At 36.3% G+C, this 21,314-nt stretch overlaps 1 protein-coding gene across 2 annotated transcripts in view; it reads left to right on the forward strand.

Annotated features, from left to right (window-relative positions):
• The window catches only part of LOC134544687 (sodium/potassium-transporting ATPase subunit beta-2-like), a 59,684-nt gene that overhangs the window by 24,729 nt on the left and 13,641 nt on the right, over window positions 1-21,314 (forward strand). For both annotated transcript variants that reach the window (XM_063388504.1, XM_063388505.1), the window contains exons 2-3: window positions 17,872-18,012; window positions 19,259-19,375. In XM_063388504.1, coding sequence (XP_063244574.1) covers window positions 17,872-18,012; window positions 19,259-19,375 — 258 coding nt within the window. The remainder of the gene's footprint in view (window positions 1-17,871; window positions 18,013-19,258; window positions 19,376-21,314) is intronic.

The raw sequence follows: 21,314 nt of genomic DNA on the forward strand, positions 1-21,314 counted from the left end.
TGAAAAGTCAAATCGATGGTTGTTCCAATCGAGTAGAAGAGAGATGTCACGCATGCGTACAATGAGCATGAAGAGAGATGCCACGCATGCGTACAATGATCATGAAGAGAGATGCCACGCATGCGTACAATGAGCAAATAGGACACATCCGTAGTGGGACACTTTTTCGTGCGTGCAGCCGGCGTTCATCGATTTATTAGACGTTGTCACGTCTATAACACCAACTAAACAGGGTGTAAATTTTTCCATCATTGACTGATAATTTAATAATATATAATTGATAATCACGTATGCGTAATTTCAGACAGTTTGAATGAGTAATTCTTCTAATTTCAATGTAAATTTACACAAACATATTTATTTGTGTAACTATACAGTGTATGCATGTATACAGTAATACCTTACACTGCATGTATTATTTTTTTTACATCTTTAAGTAAAATTATGCACACACTACCTATGTAATTTTTCACATGGAAATATGAATTGTATATCATTAAATGTAAAATAACATCCATAGTGTGGGTGTAAATTTAGCCATAGATTTTACGTACTGCTTTTAGACAGAATTTACTTATATATACATGTGTATATATATATATATATATATGTGTATATATATATACATGTGTATATATATATATATATATATATATATATATATATATATATATATGAGGGAGTCTTTCAGTACTCTCCAGAGATGTGCAACATATACCCTCGGAAACGAGCAAATTCATATGTTTTCACGTTGCAAATAAACTTATAATACGAAACCTTGACACGACATTTAACTTAGAATTCTTTTAAATAATGCCGAACGTAAATTGTGTTTCCAACTACATTTCTGGACGCGAATCAACCCGACGGCGTCGCTAGAATTCGTTGCTGGAGCAGCTACGTCGTCTATAGTATCAATCGATTTGTAGAGCGAAATATTAAACTTTATAATGAAACGGCTCCCATAAAAGCGAAAAAGACTCGGGAAAATTACTAAACCCACATTTGGACTTGATTTGCAAGGAATTTCATTAAAATATTGATCATCTTGTAAAATTTACTAAACAGTTAATACTATAAAGTTTCTCTTTGGCTTTGTGAATTTTGGTTCACGCCATACGCTACAGTTGGCAGCTCCGCTCCATTACATTCACGAAATTGTTCCTACCAAATGTCGTATACCAAGAACTGAGATGTCACACATCAAAAGGGAGGAGGCGAAGCAGGGGAAAAAAATTTTCGGGGCCCGGACACCTATTGATTTATCAATCCTGTTTTTAAGTATGAGTTTACACTTCTATAAGGAAGAAAATTATAAGTTTATTGCTAATAGAATTCATTGGACACTTTACAAGTTATGCAATACACGCAGGTCAAGTTTACAGCAATGGCAAGGATAACTTTTCCAGGATTTAATACTATAGGATTTGGGATATTGTACGTAAAGGGACTGGATGATAAGTGCGACGTTCGCTGGTGCTTCTAGCGCGGAATCGCCTCTAAGCCCAAGGCTGTGGTCTGGCGCGCAGTCTTCTCGTCGTGCATAGGACAACTATAGCATTTGTGTGATCACCATAAAGATATATGGCGAAGAAATGAAGATACAGGTGAAATACAAGTCCCTTGAGTGCTTTCAATGATATTTACCGGGTGTTTAACGTTTAAAAATACTGTTCAAAGATGAAATACGGAAAGAGAAATACTCATCCGTCCTCAGATTTTCGTAAACTGATATCTTGAGCAGTTTTCTAATAGCGTGGTATCTTCTGGAGCTCTGCACACCGTACATGAGCCCGGCTACACGGTTAAACATATTCACCTCCAATTTATGAAGAACTCTGGTTATACATTATCCAGGGATCTTCGTAAATTTACGGACACTGAGTTCACTTTATTTGAACATGATTCCAAAAAAAAAAAAATCTTGGTATATTAACAAAACCTTTCAAAAATGGTTTAGAACACTCATCTTTAGTCTATCTTAGTTTAAAACGAAATATATAACTAGGGAAATCAAAATACGGTGTAGTTTCTAAGAATATTCAGTTTACAATTACGAAGAGCTATTGGTTTATTTGAAGTAAATTCTTCGTTGAAAAGTCCGTAAATTTGCTGTAACTTCTGACGGTGTAGGCGGGACCCTTGCGACGGCCTTGCGTGCAGCACCGGCACAGACAAACGCAGGGACGAAACTACAGCGAAAGTGGTGGTGAGGAGGGGCAGACGGGGATTGTGCCTCGGGCGCCTCATTTGGGGGGGTTAACTGCCAAAGTAATATTTATTTATTTGAATATCGTAGTGTTAGAAACCACAAAAAAAAAGTGTTGGAGAGCAAGTGAACTGAATTATTTGTATTGAAAGATACATGCATGTTTATCGTCCAATACAAAAAAATAAACTGGTATTTTTCGCGTACTATCCAACTTGCAATGTGCAAGCAAATATATATGTTTATCTACCACCTAAGAGGAATATAAAAATATATTTGTAGCAGTGCAATGAATGTGAGGTGTTGTCGGGAAAGGTTATGGTTTGGGGGTGGCAGGATGAGCTCCTGCCCCGGGTGGACAAACGGGCTGATTGGCTCCCGGACCTGGGAGGACCGACCCTCGCAGCGACGGCGGGCAGCCGTGTGACCGAGGCCCCCGGGCGGGGCTCGTTATCGGCCACTTAGCAGCGCAGGATAGCCTGTGCGCGGCCAATCAGAGGCGATTAACAGGCGTGCGGATGCTGAGGTGGGTCTGGACGGATACCAGCCGTCGGCGGGCTGCACTTCCTGGCCCACGACACGGACATCGAGGCCTCCCCCTTGCCTGCCCGGGCACACACGGCGGTGTTGTAGAGGTTCAGGAGAAACAACACACGAGATATCAGACTGACTGGTGCATGTTTGTAAAGCACTCAAAAACACACCTCTGCCATGTAATTTTACGGTCATCGCTCAAATCTCATAGTTGCTCCATGCACGACGAGAAGACTGCCGCGAGGCGCTTAGAGACGATACCGCGCTACACTGTATATATTTTTTTGTACTTTTACAAGGACAGTCTTTAAGAATTCAGTTGCCAACGATATCACTTGTACACACAGAGCTTTGTACCGTTTGCAATCTTACAAAACCCCGCTTGCACTTTTAAAAGTGAGGTCGTTAGCAACTGAGTTTCCAAGGACTATCCTTGTTAAAGTATAATTTTTTTTCTACAGTGTAGTACTTCTTGGCTTCTGAGTCGAGATCACGTGAGTGGGAATGGTGGAGTATCCTACGTCTCGGTATGCCTTTTACAGCCATCTTCAAAGGCGATTAACAAATGGTGTTGTGGCACAGTATTTACGCAGTAGTAATTGTTCCAATTACTACTTTGTAACATTTGTAAATGAAACTTTTTTTAGATGATATATTTTATAACATTATTTTCTCCAAAGGATGGGCATAATGCAAAATTTTAATTCAGCAAGGTGAAATTAAATTTTAGAATGAAATGGCATATTTTGAGATGAAATTCCAATCCACCATCTGATTCATGTCCAATAGTCACTACTATTTTTCTAGTTTCTACGGGTGGATCTAACTAGGAAGCTAATGTTGTTCGCTAAATCCGTTGACTTTTAAATATCATTTCTTTTAATTATTTGGCATTTCCTTCCATTATATATTTACACATAGTAAATATCAAACTAAATGTAGAGAAGATATAAATAATAATTACTTATCCTATTATTGTAACTTTTGACATATTTTCATGACAATAAACTAAGGTTTAAGTTTATTGGTGATATTCAAACATTTCCTTATTATTTAGTTTTTTAATTGATTCAACGTCGGTTGATGAATTAACAGACAAAAAATTTGCCTGAAACGTCTTATTTCGAGCGGAGAGCACATGGTGTTGTAACATCCTCATAATATGTATTGATATGACTAAACACCAAAAAACGTGTTTTATAAAACTTAATTAAATTTTTGAAACCTTATTGTATCTATGCGAATCGTCGTCTTAGATAGCTATTTTAACAATTAATGTTTTATATTCAACGGAAAAACGACACAAGATAGTTTTTTAGAATTTTTATGTATCAGATGTATTATATATTCTATAGTTCAACAAAAATGTATACCAAGTATACTAACTTATAACCTAGTTAGTAATTTAGAAGTATGTCTTTATTTACGGATCACTCAGTGCACCAATCTGCTATAACTCGTTCTGTATATTATATAGATTATTCATTACTAGTGATGGGTTGAATCCAATTTTTCTGGAATACGAACCTCGAGAGTTTATTCTTAAAATAGTGCCTCGAATCCAAATTTGAACCCTAAGAGCCAGGAATAAATTTAAGCGGAAATACATAAACTTAAGTTTCGAAAAATAATTAAATAATTGAAATTTAATCAAACAATAATATATAGATAGAATTAAAACAATTCCTTTTTGCTTTTCAACAAATATGTCCCTGAATTTGCCTAACAAACGTTCTGAGAGTGCAGTAGTTAGTTGGTTGAAAAGACAAATCTTTATTTGACAGAGCAAAATAACACAGTGCTACTCTGTCATTTTTTTTTGTAAATGGAACAGAAATATTCATGTAAAATTACACTTATTTGTAAATTATATAATTTAAGTGAAAAAAAACTACATCACTACAAAATAGTGTTCGCAGTAATACTGGGTTCGTATTTATGCTTTGTGTTGTCCCAGTACTTACAATAGTTAAAATTATTTTTAAACCGTCGTAGTATTAACTGCGTACATTAATAAAAATAAAACAAAAAAGTATAGTGACTGCATATTCGATTATATGTTTTATGGTTTAACAAAATATGCTTAAATGAAACATGAAATAACATAAATAGGCCTATAAAATTATGAGCCAATTTTTGTAAGAAATACTATTTATTATCTTGATATTTTTTCATATATACAAAAATAATTATAGTTATGTGTTGTACAAAGTTACAATATCTTTCTTGTAGTATTACAAACTATTTCTTGAAAATTGATTTCCAAAAGGATATTTTTGTAAAAGTACAGAAAATCTCTATTTCTTAGCAGTGTTTGAAACTCTGGATTTCAAATTCCTGGAATATGTTTCCTTGAATATAAAATCTTTCTATTATTACAGAATTTATGTTAAGTAGTATGATTATGTTTTGTCCGGGGGCAAAATATTGTGGAAGTATTCAGGATTCGTGACATTTGACCCCGACGTCAAAGCCGCCATATTGGATTTCGACATTTCCGGCAGCCATGTTGAAATACATAATTTCTGGTCGCCATATTGGATTATGACATTTTTGGCAGCCATATTGGAGTATGTCATTTTCTATGGCAATTTTGTTTTCTAGAACCTTCTGCAATGTTGAATTCTAGAAATTTCTATCTTAGATTACATCACCACTAATAAGACTTTGAGGATTGAGAATTCGGATTTCTGATTTTCATATTACCATTATGCAATCGTCATTTGGTTTTATACAACCTTATACCATCTTGGATTCTATAACGGTCTACCATTTTGGATTATGTCATTACTATGAGACCTGGGGACCATGTGGATTGGGATTTTCACATTATCGTTATAGAAATGCTATTTTTTAGAACATTCCGCCATCTTGGATTGAAATTTTTCATGCTCTATCATTCCATTATTAGTATGCAGTCACATTGTATTTCATGACAACTGAGACCCGTGGCTTTGGATTTAGGATTTTTGCGATAATTTTTGCTATAAATTATATAGCCACCATCTTGGATTATATAGTTAATGTCTTTAACTTTTATTAGTAAATGTATCATTTATTTAATTCGTACATCATTATGCTAGAGCACACTATTATCGATACCATCCATGAGGCACTAGTTTCTAGGTTGAATGTCATTTAATGCTTATGATAGTATCGTCGTTAATGATATAATTTAAACTAAAAATATTGTAGGAAGAACCTTGGCTTAGGTTGCAAAGACACTAACCACAATGCTACCAGAATTTTTATAAAAATATATTACACGCCTAGTCTAATATTCATTCCACTCACCATATTTTGACTAGTTATCATTCTTACGTACAGAATTTACTTAATTTCACAATATCTATAACTTTTACAAGTTTCAAGCATACTTATATAAAATAGATATTTTTTCAACCACTTTTTTATATATCAAATGATTAATCATGGTATTAAAACTACGAAATAACATACAATGGGTTTCAACAATTACCATATTTATTAATAAAGTTTAACATATATACATATGTAAGTACAAATGCAAATTATTATTTTCGATTCGTATTTTTTTCTCGACGAATCACATCTTGGAGATATACTTCTTTCCGAAGTCTTCGGAGTTCAAGCATTACTGCAATTATATCTATGATCCATGCCTCTTACATAGCTATTCTTTCTGCTAAAACTTCTTCCCGACACTTCCAGGCAGCACTGCACCGACCTCTCGCAGCACAGAAGACATATCTTTATTGAACAGAATGCCTGAAAAAAAAAAATCTTTGCATTTGTTCGGAGGCATTATCTCAGCATTTTCACGGGTTTGGAACCATCTACACTTATTTAGACTTATGACACCACCTTTTCACTGATGTCGTAAATGTAAATATGTGCAGGCTGCATTACAACACTGACAATTAAAACTTCCCAAAAAAATTATAAACAACAAAAATGTCATATATATGTCAGAATACAATGTACGGAAATGATATTCTTACACATATAAGCTGAAAAAAAAAAGAATACAAACAAGACAACAGTCTAGAGTAAAAGAGGAAGGAAGAAGAAAATTGGAAGGAATGTAGTATTGTTCATTAATTTATAGAAATCTTTCTCAAAATCGTAGGCTGAGACAGTTTTCTTCTCAGTATTCATGTTTATGTACAGCTTTAACCAGGCTTCCTGTTTCAACTTAAGTACTTGGTGAATCTTTGTCACTCTGAGACCATGTTCCATAGCTTGTTTAAGGTTATGGTAATGTATTATGTATTTATTCTTGTTTTTTAATGTCGTCATCAATTTTGGTTGTGTCGAGCCAGGAGCAAACTAAAATATCAGTAAAAATTACAAGTCTTTGTGGGCACCATGTAGTTCTGTTGAATAATCAACATTACACACCAGACTGTACCATGTTGAGTCTTCATTGGGTACTGCCATGATGTCACTTTTTGCATCAGTCCACTTGAAGCCACATAGGGTCAGAGGTTGTGACATGGCCCATCCATATAGATAATTGGCATCCACATACTGTAAATACATCAATGGTTCGCTTTCATCATAGGTCTCTTGCAGGCATTTATAATTTGCTTTGCATTGATTCTTAATGCATTTGGCTACTCATACCTGTATGCCTGTCTCAAGAAACATGCACATATCGTAGTCTATTATCAAATCTAAATAAAATTGGTTTTCTTCAGCATTGCAACAAATTAAAATCCTGGAGTGCTCACATAGTGGACACAATACCATCCTTATGTGTCCAAGCATAGTCTTCTGAAATTTTCTAATCCATCGGAGAGCAGGAGGACATCAGTCTTCAAATAAATATTGCTGTACTCTCCTAATATTGTACAGTTGAATTTTTGCCACACAGCTTGTGCATGTTCAGAATCTTCTTTGGTGATGTCAGAATTTGTCAGCCTGATGTGAAAAGCATCTATTGAAGGGACTGGGGCTCGTCAAGTTTGTGAAGATCTGTGATGTAGTCATAAGGAAATATACCTTTAATTGTAACCAGCTATAGTTAGTTGTTCAGAGGAAAAATATTGAGAAGTGTTTTTGAATTCAGCAGCAGGAAGATTGTTGACTAGGGAAGCAAGACTGGCGGACATTAATCTAAAAGTATCTATGAATTGTATGGAATATCTGTCATCAAGTTTTTTGGAGAAGGTGATGAGCTTTCCTCACTATGTGGAATAATGAAAATGTCTTTGTCATCATAACCCAAGTTCTTGGTAATTACATTTTCCATCATAACCAAAATTGCGGAAGAAGACTGGCTGTTTCTTCGTAAGGCGACGGAGCTTGTGGCATTCGTTACAAGAAGGACCTAAAAACTTCCCAGTGAAGTAGCAGTGATCATGTACTTTAATATTGGTTTTAGTGAAGGTAATTAAGCAGTAGCAGCAGACATTGGCAAGTTAAAAACTCAACATTTCCAGTGGTGTTAGCGGTCCCATCGGTTCAGTGATAGCCTCTTGTAAAACTACATTGCGTGTTAATTGTCTGTGGTCATTCAATTATCTTCCTTGCTGTTGATTCGATTCTATATAAGCTTACACCAGGATGGCAACCATATCGGCAGTGCGATTCGTATTAAGATATAAAATGCTAAATTGGGTAGAGTTCGCAACAACATTAGCATGAAACAATTGCATTTTGACCTGTATACAGAATGGGCTTTGTAGGCAAACTTGATGGTTTTGTTGCAAGAATCACCTCATTATCCACTTGCACATACAATCAATAGCTGTAGGCCTCATGTTTTTGGTACTTGGAAGTATATGACTTGTCTGAATTTGGCTGGCATTACTATTCTGGTTCTAACATTGCCTCAACATCAGCATAAATCACTATAGACATATTTTTTGCATGTTGGTAGTTCTTGAATTTGAGAACTGGTGGCTTGCCATCACTTCCTGCTTGAGGCATTTCGACTCTCACAGGCACAAACTCATTACAAAACTTTTTATGCTCTTCAAGGCACTGCTATGTTGTGAGCCCAGACACTCGTGGAAAATCTTGGAAGAACGTGAAACACCACTTGCAGATATGGATCTTGGTCTCATGTGATATTATTTGAGGTCTCATCAGTCTTGAAAAATTCTTGATAAATGCATAATGCACATTGTCTTCTTCAGTAATATATAGTAGGTAAAAATGCTTGTTCTTTTCTTCTTTCAACACTCGCAGAGGAATTACTTTCTTGTCCTCATTAAGTCCGTAATTATTAACTCCAAGATTGTTTCTCTTGAATAAGACGATCTAGCGAAGAGGAATGGGTAATTTCATCCCACTAAAATTAAACTTGTTGTCCAAATCATTGTTCACTTTCTGGATTCCAACATTCAACAAATCTAGTCAGCATAGCCTACTCGAAACATTTCTGATCATTCTTTGGATTAATTATAGCTTCCCTAGACTTGATGGGAGCTGGTAAATCTATGTAGCTGGAAGCACAGAAGGGATCTAGTTTATTGATTCTGAGCTGAAGGTGCCACACTGCAATGAGGGTCAAGCCATTTCCTTTGTCCTGGTACTTCTCTTCTTCCTGGCAGATCTTCTCGATGCTGGCGGTGACTGCGTCTTTAATATCATCAGTATTGTAGAGTTGGATGTTCTTTGTTTTAAACACACATTGATCTCCTTGGTCTTCATGGGACTCGGGCTTTCCATACAGACAGTCAAACCATAAATTAAATTATATGGCTCCACTTTCTCCAATTTATTCTTTCAGCTGGCCAATTATGTTAGATTTAATTTCTTCTATATATGTACATATATCTGCCATCAGGGCCTTTATATTGCCCCTATATGCAGTTTCAGCCTCTGCAAATCAAAACTGGGACACTACTCCTGCTCCTGCAACTATCTTTGGTCAGTTGGTTTTAGCTTGAGAAGCAGTCGATGGGCCAGGCTGGGGTGAAGCACCTTGTCTTCTTTTGGCTGGTGTAGGTAGTGGACCATTACATTTGAAAGCATGTCTGGCCAGGCTGAGTCCTCTTGTAAATTCTTTCTCACAGTTTTGGCATTTTATTAGCTGGTGATCTGGGTTACATGCCTTCTCATGATGTCTTGGATTCTGTATCTCTGTGAATGATTGATTGCAGAACTTGCCACTCACTATCACTGATTGATAAATTTTACCATTGCATTACCTTAAATGTTTGGTCATGTTATTCTTGCAAGTAAAAGCTACATCACACTTTTATAAAATCTGCTGGTCATCTCTGTATGGGTTGTGGGGGCACTGGCACTCGTGACGCAATCCATTAGAGTGGTTCGTAAACACCTTGTCAAAAACCCCTCACTGTAACCTTGGAGGAAGCATTGGACGTACCCCAGAAACAAAAGAAGATGCAACAGGGGCAGAAGTAACACTGGATGCTTTGCCATCCATGATGATCAAGATTAATTAGGACGTTTCAACAGGAAATCCCCAAAAGAAATCGCGGTGGCAGCTCTACATTGAAAGAGATGAGAAGGAAACCTGAAACCCATGTTGAACTGAAGAAGCAATGATGAAAACTCGAATTCACTGGAACAATGATCCACAAGCTCTCGATGTCGATAGGCAGAAGCGCATGAGCAACGAAGAACTTGTAGTCAGGTCAGCAGATGAACAGCGAATTAACCGAGTCGGTCTAGTGTGCTTCCTTTTATAGTCCCAGCAGTAGTGGTTGAATCACATGTCCATACATGGGCATAAAGAAAATCCAAGCATCTGATAGTCTGAGACAATTTCGGGGAGTATATGATATCATCCTCTTATCATCAAGTTACAACTTGAGCAAAGGTCATGAGTAATGCCCCAGGCAGGGCCAGATGTCTTATCTGTTTACCAATACCATGTTCCATGAAAAGCCCGACATGATAGGTGCCAGCATGTCGCATCATTTTGGCTAGTTGCCACAAGTTATGGTGACTCACAGAGGACAGCTTGCTTGTGTATTGGGAAATACCAATCAGTATATACTTATAAATACTCATCTGACTGCTTGCAGACACTATAGGGTACCAGAATGTCGCATTGATGATGGCTAGTTGCAACAAGTTCTGGTGACTGATTGAGGCCAGTTTGCAAATGTGCTGGGAAATACCCAACGGTGGGCTGGAGCTTATATAACTGCTTTCATAGGGCGCCAGCATGTCGCATAGATGATGACTAGTTGCAAGTCCTGTTGACTCATGGAGGTCGGCTTGCTAGTTTGCTAGGATAAACCCCACAGGCACCAGCATGTCGCATTTCTATAGATTAGTTGTAACAGGGTACCCATGCAATACTTGTTCTAGCTATGAAAATTATTTTTTAATATATAATTAATGCATCATAAATATGTATCCCAACAACCTTTATTTTTCAGATTCTGGGTAAAATGTATCCATACAAAAATTATTCTGATATAAATATATTTAAAGTGATTTATGTATTCTCACACAATACTATTATTAAGTATAATTAATTTTTTTATTACCTTCAATGAATTGTATTATTTACATGTGCAAATCATCGAAAAATGGTTATAGCACAATAGGGCTTTAGTTTTAAGTGAAACATCTAAATTCGCGAAATTCATATTTTTTTTTCGAAAAGCACACGTATTCAATTATAATACATATATAATTTATGAAGAATTCTGCGCGTCTGTAAAAACTTTCTTTAGAATATTTTGGACACACAAAGTAATTATTTCATTATCTGTATTCAAAGGAATACCTTCCTTAGTAATATAATTTAATGGAGTTAGTTGAGAACACATTTTGCAGTCCTCAGAAATGTCCGGCATCTAAGACAGTATTCTTGAGTCCTCATCTTCAGACTTGGGTTTAGATGAGCTGGAATCCAGAATGCTGGTGGAAGCGAAAAGCGATGCAAAATCTTGATTTTGCTGGTTGATGGAACAGTCTGGAGAATGCAATCTCGGCTTGTCATTTCGTTTTGCATGTGCTATTGCTTCTTCTGGCAGGCAAGGCAGATTGGTTTCTTCTCTCATGTAATGAACTTAACATTGGCCATACGTCGAACATTCTAAAATTTCCTGGCAATGTTCAAAAGATGTTGGCTCATGCACATAGAGTGAACGGTGATTTACATAAAATACTTCCATGCATGTACGTAATATTCCTCCATTCCAGTAGCTCTATGGAACTCTGCTCAGCCCAGGCTTTGCCAAAATTTATAAGGTTGGAGGGATGAAATGTAGCCATCATCTTCCTTCTTCGAGAGTTCAGAGCTGAATGATGGATTGAAGGTCTGATGATGTCTTATAATTGCACGGCCTCATTAATTTACTTAATACTTTCTGCAAGTAGTTACAGGATCCACCGAATAAAGTCACACAGAGCCTGCATGCACATACATCTGTTTTGGCATATTACATCACCCACAATCGTTGCACTGTCGGTGCTGCTGCTGGAACTGGATTACATTTTTCTAGTATGCTTATATGTTGTTGGTAGCACTTAGAATAATACTTTCCTGAATGCATGAGGTTAATTTATATACTTGTTTGCATGTCCAAAATATTTGCAGGTGAAAATTTTGCACCCTGCATTATTGCATTTATATACACTGAGCACAAATGATCGACACAGTGCATGTTCAATGGTGCTATACTACATCTTCTATAATGCTGCTTGCCATTGCACTTTTCTTTAAATTATGGATCCACTATTTCCGCTTTGCTTGCATCTTAAATGCATCAAGTTTACATCTCATGGACATATATAGTCAACTGAGATTTATAACACTGTTTTCATTTTCATAGACGAATTTTGCTAATAAGTTAACAGTTTCGAAGGGCGAAAATATTTTCCAGCAGAGGTGAAAATGAATACTGTCGCGACACATTTCAAAATATGTTGCGGTAAGAATGTCTCCTTCATCTTTAAAGCTGAAAATATATTTCACACAATGTAGACTGAAGTTAACCAAGTCATAATTAAATGCACCAAAGTCAAACAACGTGCACGGAGGAGACTGTTTGTTTCTTGGGACTGGGCATAGAGGTAATTTCTCTTCTTCAGGATTACTATCTTCATTCTCAGATGTTTGAAACACAAAAAGATTGGACTAAAATCTTGAAGGTCTACAGCGAAACTGTCATGTCGAGCGCTCTTCAATCACGCTGGGTTGAAACATGGCAGAATACATGCTGGTTTCTTATCGGTGTTTCTTCAAAATGGCTGCCATAACACAATTAAGATAATGGAAATGATAAGAATACAGCACATGTAAATGGCGAACACATGGTTTACCAAGTTGTTTTACCATGATTCAACAGTGTGGTGTGCTTGTACCCATCGCAATATTCTATCCATCGTAGATCGCTCTTGTAGGATGGCCAACACATCTGTACTTGAAGAACTGAAGGAAGCAGGCTACACACAATGAGTCACTCAGATTTAGCTGATAAATTACACAAACTTGCTGGATGTTACTATCCAAGTTGCAAAGTAAGTGTTTTTGGTATACGAGATTTATTCCAAGTAGACCTCGTCGATATGATTCCATATTCATGGGAAAATAAAGGATTAAAGTATATTTTATCTGTCATAGATTGCTTTACTAAGTATGCTTGGGCAGTACCAGTAAAAACCAAGAAAGCTACTGATGTGACAAAAGCAATGAGCTCAATTTTGCAAGATGGAGGATCGCCTAAGTACTTACAAACTGACCTGGGTAAATAATTCTACACTATTCCTTCAGTGCACTTATAAAGCAACATCAAATTAATCATTACTCGACTCATATCAACCTCAAGGCTAGCATAATTGAATGTTTTAATCGAAATTTAAAAGGAATTATTTGGTGGAAATTTTCGTCTCAAAAAAATTATACTAGACTTTTAAATATGCGTAATCACACAAAGCATCGAACTACGAAACTGAGACTGGTGGATATTAAAGATAATTAAATGCTTCAGATATTTTTTTTTAAAAATGAGAAACCACTGGATACTCGCAAAATAAAAGGTGGAGTAGATTCATATGTAAAAATATCCAAGAAGAAAGGAATATTTGTTAAAAGCTACGCTCCAAACTAGAGCACGGAAATTTACATAGTGATTAAGATTCGGTATTATAACCCGCGAATGTACTACCTAGAAGCTATGGAAGGAAATCCTATTCGGGGTGGATTTTATGCTGAAGAAATCCTTTCTACAAAGTTTCCACATACATATCTAGTGGAACAAGTTTTGATATGTAAAGGAAATAAAGTTCTGGTTCATTGGCTTGCTTTTGTCAAAAGCCATGATTCGTGTATACCAATATCTGACATTACAGTTAAGGTTGTTTTTGAAGCAGTCATCGAAATGGAAAAATCATCAATAGTGGGTCAGCTACCAACACAAATAGATTCAACATTGGATGAGGAACAACTTCCTCCGTCACCCACTGCATCTTACATATGTAGAAATCGCTGGTGGGACGATGAAGAATATGTACTTTCACCAGTGCCATGGATCGAATGTATGCTTGGATCGCCTACTATGCAGGAGGAACCTACAGAAGAGGAGGAGGGTATTGCCGAAGAGGAACTAACTCTTCAAAATGTTATTGAAGAAGTACGTGACTTTCGGGAAGAAGTTGTAGCAGAAAGAATAGCTATGCAAGAGGCATAGATAATAAACATAAATGCAGTGCTGCATGAACTCCGGAGACTTCGGAAAGAAGTAGATCTCCAAGATGTAATTTGCCAAGACAAAAATACGATTCGAAAATAATAATAATATTAATTTGTATTTGTACATATGTATATATGTTAAACTTTATTAATAAATATGGTAATTGTTCAAATAGGTTGTATGTTATTTCGTAATTTTAGTACCCTGGTTAATAATTCTATATACATAATTGGTTGAAAAGAAGATATAAGTTTAATAGTAGTATACTTAAAACTTGTAAAAGTTATAAATATTGTGAAATTAAATAAATTGTATAAGTAAAAATGGTATCTAGTCAAAATATGGTGAGTGGAACGAATATTAGACAAGGTGTGTAGTAATTTTTTATATAAAATTCTGGTAGCCTAGTGGTAAGTGTCTTTGCTACCTAATCCAAGGTTCTTTCTTAAATATTTTTAGTTAAAATTATTAAGGACGATACTGTAATAAGCATTAAATGGAAAATTCAACCTAGACACTAGTGACTCTTGGATGGTTGCCATAATAGTATGTTCAAGCATAATGTTGTACGAATTAAATAAATAATACATTTAGTAATAAAAGTTAAGGACATGAACTACATAATCCAAGATGACGACTATATAAGGTTTAGCAAAAAGTATTGCAAAAATCCTAAATCCGAAGCCACAGGTTTCGTTAGTTGTGATGAAATACAATGTGACTGCATACTAATAATGGAATGATAGAGCATGAGAAATTTAAATCCAAGATGGCAGAATGTTCTAAATAATGGCAGTTGTATAATGATAATGTGAAAATCCGAATACACTTGGTCCCCAGGTCTCGTCAATAATTACAGAATCAAAAATGGTAAAAAGTTCTAGAATCCAAGATGGTGGAAGGTTATAGAAAACCAAATGGCGATTGCATAATGGTAATATTAAAATCATAAATCCGAATCCTCAATCCTTAAGTCTAATCAGTGGTGATGTAATCGAAGATAGTAGAAAGTTCTAGAATTTTAAATGGCAGAAGGTTCTAGAAAATAAAATGGTGACAGAAAATGACATAATGCAATATGGCTGCCAGAAATGATATAATCCAAGATGGCTGCTAGAAGTGAAATAATACAGGATTATTGCAGGAAATGGTGTAATACAAGATGGTGACCGGAAATGATGTAATCAAAGATGGCGGCCGGAAATGACATAATCAAATATGGGGGTGGTGACATCAGGGGTCAAATGTCTCGAATCCTGAATACTTCCACAATATACTGCCCCCGGACCTACCTAATCATACTACTGTGATATTTGAGGTTTTTATAGAACCATTCCTATTAACTACCCATATTTAAGCTCATTACAAAATATGTTAAAACATAATTTTTTTTTTAAAGTATGCATCACAAAACGTCCCTCTTGGAATGGCCACTGCCACGGAGGCCGGGAAGTAGGTCAGGCTTGCTCGACGATCAATAGCAGAACCCACAGAGAGGTACGTGCGTCATCTTGTGACGTCTCTATTGGGCGTCGCTTTGAGCCCTCGCCGGTGGAGCCACTGCTATTTCGCAGAGATTCTTTGAGTAGCAAAGTAGACTTCATGGCCCTATACATCTGCTTCACGTTGATTATTACTACAGTGCGCCTGACGACCCAGAGCCAGTTATAAACAATGATGGCCATAAACTTTGTGGGATCCTGTGCCATTTACTTTTGAGGGGCCTTTTATCTTACCAGGAGGGGTCTTACCGGGAGCCTGGGAGGGGGGAAGGAGTATCCCCCAGAGAAACGGACGTTTGGGGGCTGCACCCTGAAAATTTTGAAAACTAATCTCTTTGGAATAACATTTTTAAGTCAAGTTGGAAACTTCAATTTCGACAATTTTTTTCCTAATTTTTCTAAAGAAATTTAAATTTTATATCCTGATAAATTACACTATCATTAGTTTTTTTTAAATTCTGTTGAAATCGCATCATCAAATTTAGTAATAATATGTTTCAAAGTTTTTTTTCTGATATACAATCATGAAATCTCAATTGAAATCGAAAGGTATTAACCAGCACATTAAATTGCACGCTAGTTACAATTTAATTTTTCTTTTTTTATTTTTCACAGGAAACTTGACAAACAAGGAAAATGAAAAGGGTCCCTAGGTTTGTCCTGCTTGCCCTGTCCTGGAGCCGTCCTTGGTTATAAACAAGGAGAAGTGTCCACCCAATCACGTGTAACCTCGTTATCGACCAACGAGCATTCTAACAAGTATTGTTTATATACAGTCAAGTCGAGTCTAGCCTGTGGTGGGATAAAAACCGCGAAATAAACGTGGCTCTACTCACCAGTTCACCGTAAAATATTTTCACTTTAAATTTACGAAGAATACTGATTACAAATTATTCTGGAATCTTCGTATATTTTTTTATATACGAGTACTTAGTTTACTTACTTCAAATATGAATTCACAAGAATTAGTAAAATTAGTAAATATACCAATCATTCAATAACTTGTTAAGTATACAGCAAAAAGATACTCTTCCTTCTTCCAGCTTACCCTGAATTCAGTTGAAAACGAAATTTGAAGACTGAATCCAGCATAGTTTATACGAAGAATCAGTTTTTGAAATAACTTAGTACTCTTCGTAGCATTCTTCGTAGAAAACTCCGTAAATTCACAGTAATTTCTAACAGTGTACTAGGTAGGAAATTAAACAAAAAAATAAGTGAAAAAATAAACGCATAAACTAAAAATATTTTCTGAATTTTTTAAAATTAACGTTGTTTAATTATAATTTTTGAATTTTCATCAAGACTGCATCATCAGTGAAAATTTTCGTCTGCAAAAATTATATGCATTATCAAGAATTACTTGATATGGTTTCCTGATTAACAATGGGACCTTTTAAGTTCATCACTTCTATGTCTGTGCCGAAGAAAAACTAGTTGTTGTTTGTGTGTAACTCTGCCACAGAATGCTAGCTTTTAACGGATAAAGAACAAAAGTTTAAAAGTTCAACGTATTGATTCGAACTTAATATAAGATTCGTGTTAATATTTTTTTTCCAGTTTTGAAGATATTTTTCTTTGAGTAGGCTATGGATGATATGGTGACTTAAAGCTCGTTAAGTAAACATCATTTTATTTTTTAATATTACTTTTAAAGCCAGTGATTAGTCTTCTGATTTAATTTTTTTCTGTTTACTAGTATGTATCTTGTGTAAAAATATACTCTATAGTTCTGTGCATTCTTGAGCAAATGTTACGATGTCTTTGGCTCCTGACTTCCTAGACGTCTCAAAGCTGTAGTAGGCTGTGATTCGCTACTGTTTTGATTGATTGTTTCTCAATTGTCCTCATGGTGCACAGAGTCTTTCAGATAAGTCATGGGCCGATAGCAGAAGTAGCATTACATTTATAAGTTTCCGAATGTTAGCCTATCGCGAAATGAATCAAAGAAAATTTCCTGTCTCTAGTACACAGTTAATGTAAAGTAATTAAAGCAGTTTTTATTTTTTGTTCACAGCTAAAATCCTCTTTTTCTACGTGCTGTTCTATGCCGGACTGTCTGGCTACTTCGCCGCCATGCTGGCGGTGTTCTACCAGACACTGGACATGTCGAGCCCGAAGTGGCAGCTGGACTCTTCTCTCATCGGGAGTAACCCAGGTAAGAGCCACGCCGTGCGGCAAACAGGCTGCTCGTCAGAAACTACTCATTTGCACGAAAAAATTAATGATTCGTAATAATTTTTCCTGGACACCGAAGCTGATAACAAAGCCAGGCTGTTTATTCTTTTCCCTCACCCTTTATAACCTTTGCAGGGGCGTACACACACACACACACACACCTACACACACACACACACACACATACATATATACACACACTCCTTTCCATAAATCCTAAAAAATACTATTTTTTTTCACAAAAAAAGGGAGAAAAATTTGAAAGCAATCAGAGGGAAAAGTTTCTCTACTACCTCCCTTCACAACGAAATGAAATTGTGCGTACGCTCCTGCAACTCTGTCCTTTCTGAGGGGTTACATGAAGTACGGCGTGTGTATGAAATCGCATTTTTTCCCAACAGACATAGTTTTTCTTAATTTATGTAAACAAATATGTATCTTGTATTAAATATAAAATGCTATCATTTTGTTACTTACTGTCGGTTAAAAAATTGTACAACGTAAAATAAACGTAAAAAAAAAATTAGCTCGTTCAGTGAACTAACTCCCTAGGTTAGAATCCATAGTTCTCTGTATACTTGGAGAAAATGTTACAAAGTCATTAGCTGCTCACTTGTTAGATGTACCAACGAGGTAACCTCTGATACGATATTGCTTTGGTTGAATGTTTGTCTTCGGACCAGACTCCCCGAGATAAGTTTGGGCAGGGACGTAACTAGAGAGGATCAGATGGGGCTGGTGCCCGGGGTGCCACACTGCCGCTAAACTGAAATAGTAATTTTTACCATAGATATTTAGTCGAATATGGTAGTGTTAGAACACAAAAATAAAGTGGAGGACAGAATTGAATTATTTGTATTGAAAAATACATACATGTTTATCGTCAAATATTTAAAAACTGGTACTTTTCGCGTACTATTCAACTTGCGATGTATTAAACACGAAATAACTGCAAATAAATCTATTTATTAACCATATAAGTTGAATCACAAAAATATTTGGAATAAAAACATTAATATGCGGTGGCGATGCGAGGTGTTGTCGGTGAAAGGTTTCGATTTGGTTGGATTGAAAAATTCTTGACCCAGGTGGAAAATAATCTAGTGACGACCCTGATATAGTGGGCCAATAGCAGAAGTAACATCACACATATTAAGTATCTGATGTTTCTGAACGGATGATGGTATTGGTTGTTCCTGTGGTTGATGTGTGTTCGTGTCGCGCAGGTCTTGGATTCCGCCCCATGCCGCCGGAGGAGAACGTGGAGAGCACGCTCATATGGTACCGCGCCAGCGACAAGAACTACGAGCACTGGACCAAGGAACTCACCAATTTTCTCTCAGGTAACCGACGAGCGTAATTTTTAAATGACAAATTGAAAAGGGTAGAAAAGGGCTGTGACAGACAATGAGCGATCAGATCGCTCATAGCTCGCCTTCAACCGAGACGTTGGAATTTCGGATTCAATTACTTCTTGGATAGAATCCAAGACATTTATCTCGTGCAAAAAACTTGCTGCTAGTTGTAGATTCTTGCAACAGTTAGCGCCACATGCTGTGTTGTACAGACAGCCGCTCTTTCATGTGGGATGCGGGCTGCTCACTCACGATAGCAAGAGGAGGAGGGGTTTGCTAGACACCAAGGAGAAGGAAGTTCGTCTTGCATGATAGTGTTTCTTAGACGTCTTAAGACATATTATTTTACTGAGTAACGATTTTTTTGTTTGATTTCTACCTGATAAAATTATTGTAAATACTGATTTGGTAACAGGAATTCACTAATTAAATATAACTCGGAATAAAACTGCATGCCTCATTAAGTAAAAAAAAAAATCATGCAGCGATTAATTTCTCAGATATAACCAGAAGCACTCGGAGAACATCAGCAGAGGTCTCGCCAGGAATAACTAGGAGAACATGGAAAAATCCGGAGTTCTCGCGTCTAAATTTTCAATGTGTTCTGTGTGTCCCGTGTGTGTACTGTGTGTCCATTGTGTGTCCTATGTATATACTGTGTGCCCATTGCGTGTCCTTTGTGTTAACTGTGTGTTAATTGCGTGTCCTGTGTGTGTACTGTGTGTTATTTTCTTTTGTTAACGTATTTGACCGAGATTTTTCCTATTAGATTTGATGTATCAGTTTGGAAGTGATTTGTGAAAAATTGCGACAGTTACCGCGTCCACAAAAAAGTGATATATGTATATATATACATTTTTGAGTTGACTATGATTTTGTGGTCTATGGACCATGAAATGAAAAACTGTATAAACATTTTCCGGAATTTGCAGCATGGTTACTAGGTAGTATCTGTTTGAAATCTATCTAATTGAAAACGTGCATTAAAAATTATTTTACTATTGACGCTAACACATTGACATATGGACGTACAGTAGTAGCCGTAGTTGACGTGGCTTCTCATAAAGAAACATACTTTCTTCACTGATATTTTGCAAATTTTTTCATAACTTACGGTAAGGGGGGATATACTCCTTATCCCCCCCCCCCCTCAGTCAGTCATTTGACCGTTTGCTTTTCAATTGGTTTATTTCTAAGTGAGAACCATTTTGTTCTCTTTAATTGGCACTACCTGATTAGCTTACTTTTCTCCTAGCTAGGTGTCGCTGTCTCACGGTCGTAAAGGGGCGTGTGCAAACAACTAACCAACTGCGGTTCAATCGTGAACATAGTGCAAGAGTATGAAGATTTGCATTTTATCTTGCAACCAAACTGAATCCACGAAAATACCGTCCCTGTGCCATTTACATTCAAATGAATAGCATAGGTATGTCGGAGACTATGCAGTGTAAAGTTATATTTCTTATAATTTTTATGTAAAAACTTGAAGCATGTTTTGACGTGATCAAAGTTGAAAAAGTAAACATGCACGTTTATAGTTAACAAGATTAAATCACGTATCAAAAAAAGTGCCAGAAAATGAACACATTCGTGCTGGAATGGCATTTTACCATTAACATAAAATAAATCTGAAAAGCATATCTGACTCTTATATATTCTTTGTCGTAGATTGGAACCAGTGGCAAATAAAGAGGGAGACCGAATATAAAAAGATTTAATAAATCCATAGTTTAGATACCACCCACCATAAAATAAGCGCAAAAAAATTGCATATACTACAAGTCGTAATTCCTAGCTTACGTGCGCTCTCTATATTCATGCTTGCGGTAAATTCACAATTGAAATAAATAACAGTAATATAGAACATGAGTCGTATGCACAACATTTTACCGAGGAGTTAAGAATTGTAAGGAGACGTATGCTGAGA

This window comes from Bacillus rossius, chromosome 1, assembly GCF_032445375.1.
Source record: "Bacillus rossius redtenbacheri isolate Brsri chromosome 1, Brsri_v3, whole genome shotgun sequence".
NCBI classification, from domain to species: domain Eukaryota; kingdom Metazoa; phylum Arthropoda; class Insecta; order Phasmatodea; family Bacillidae; genus Bacillus; species Bacillus rossius.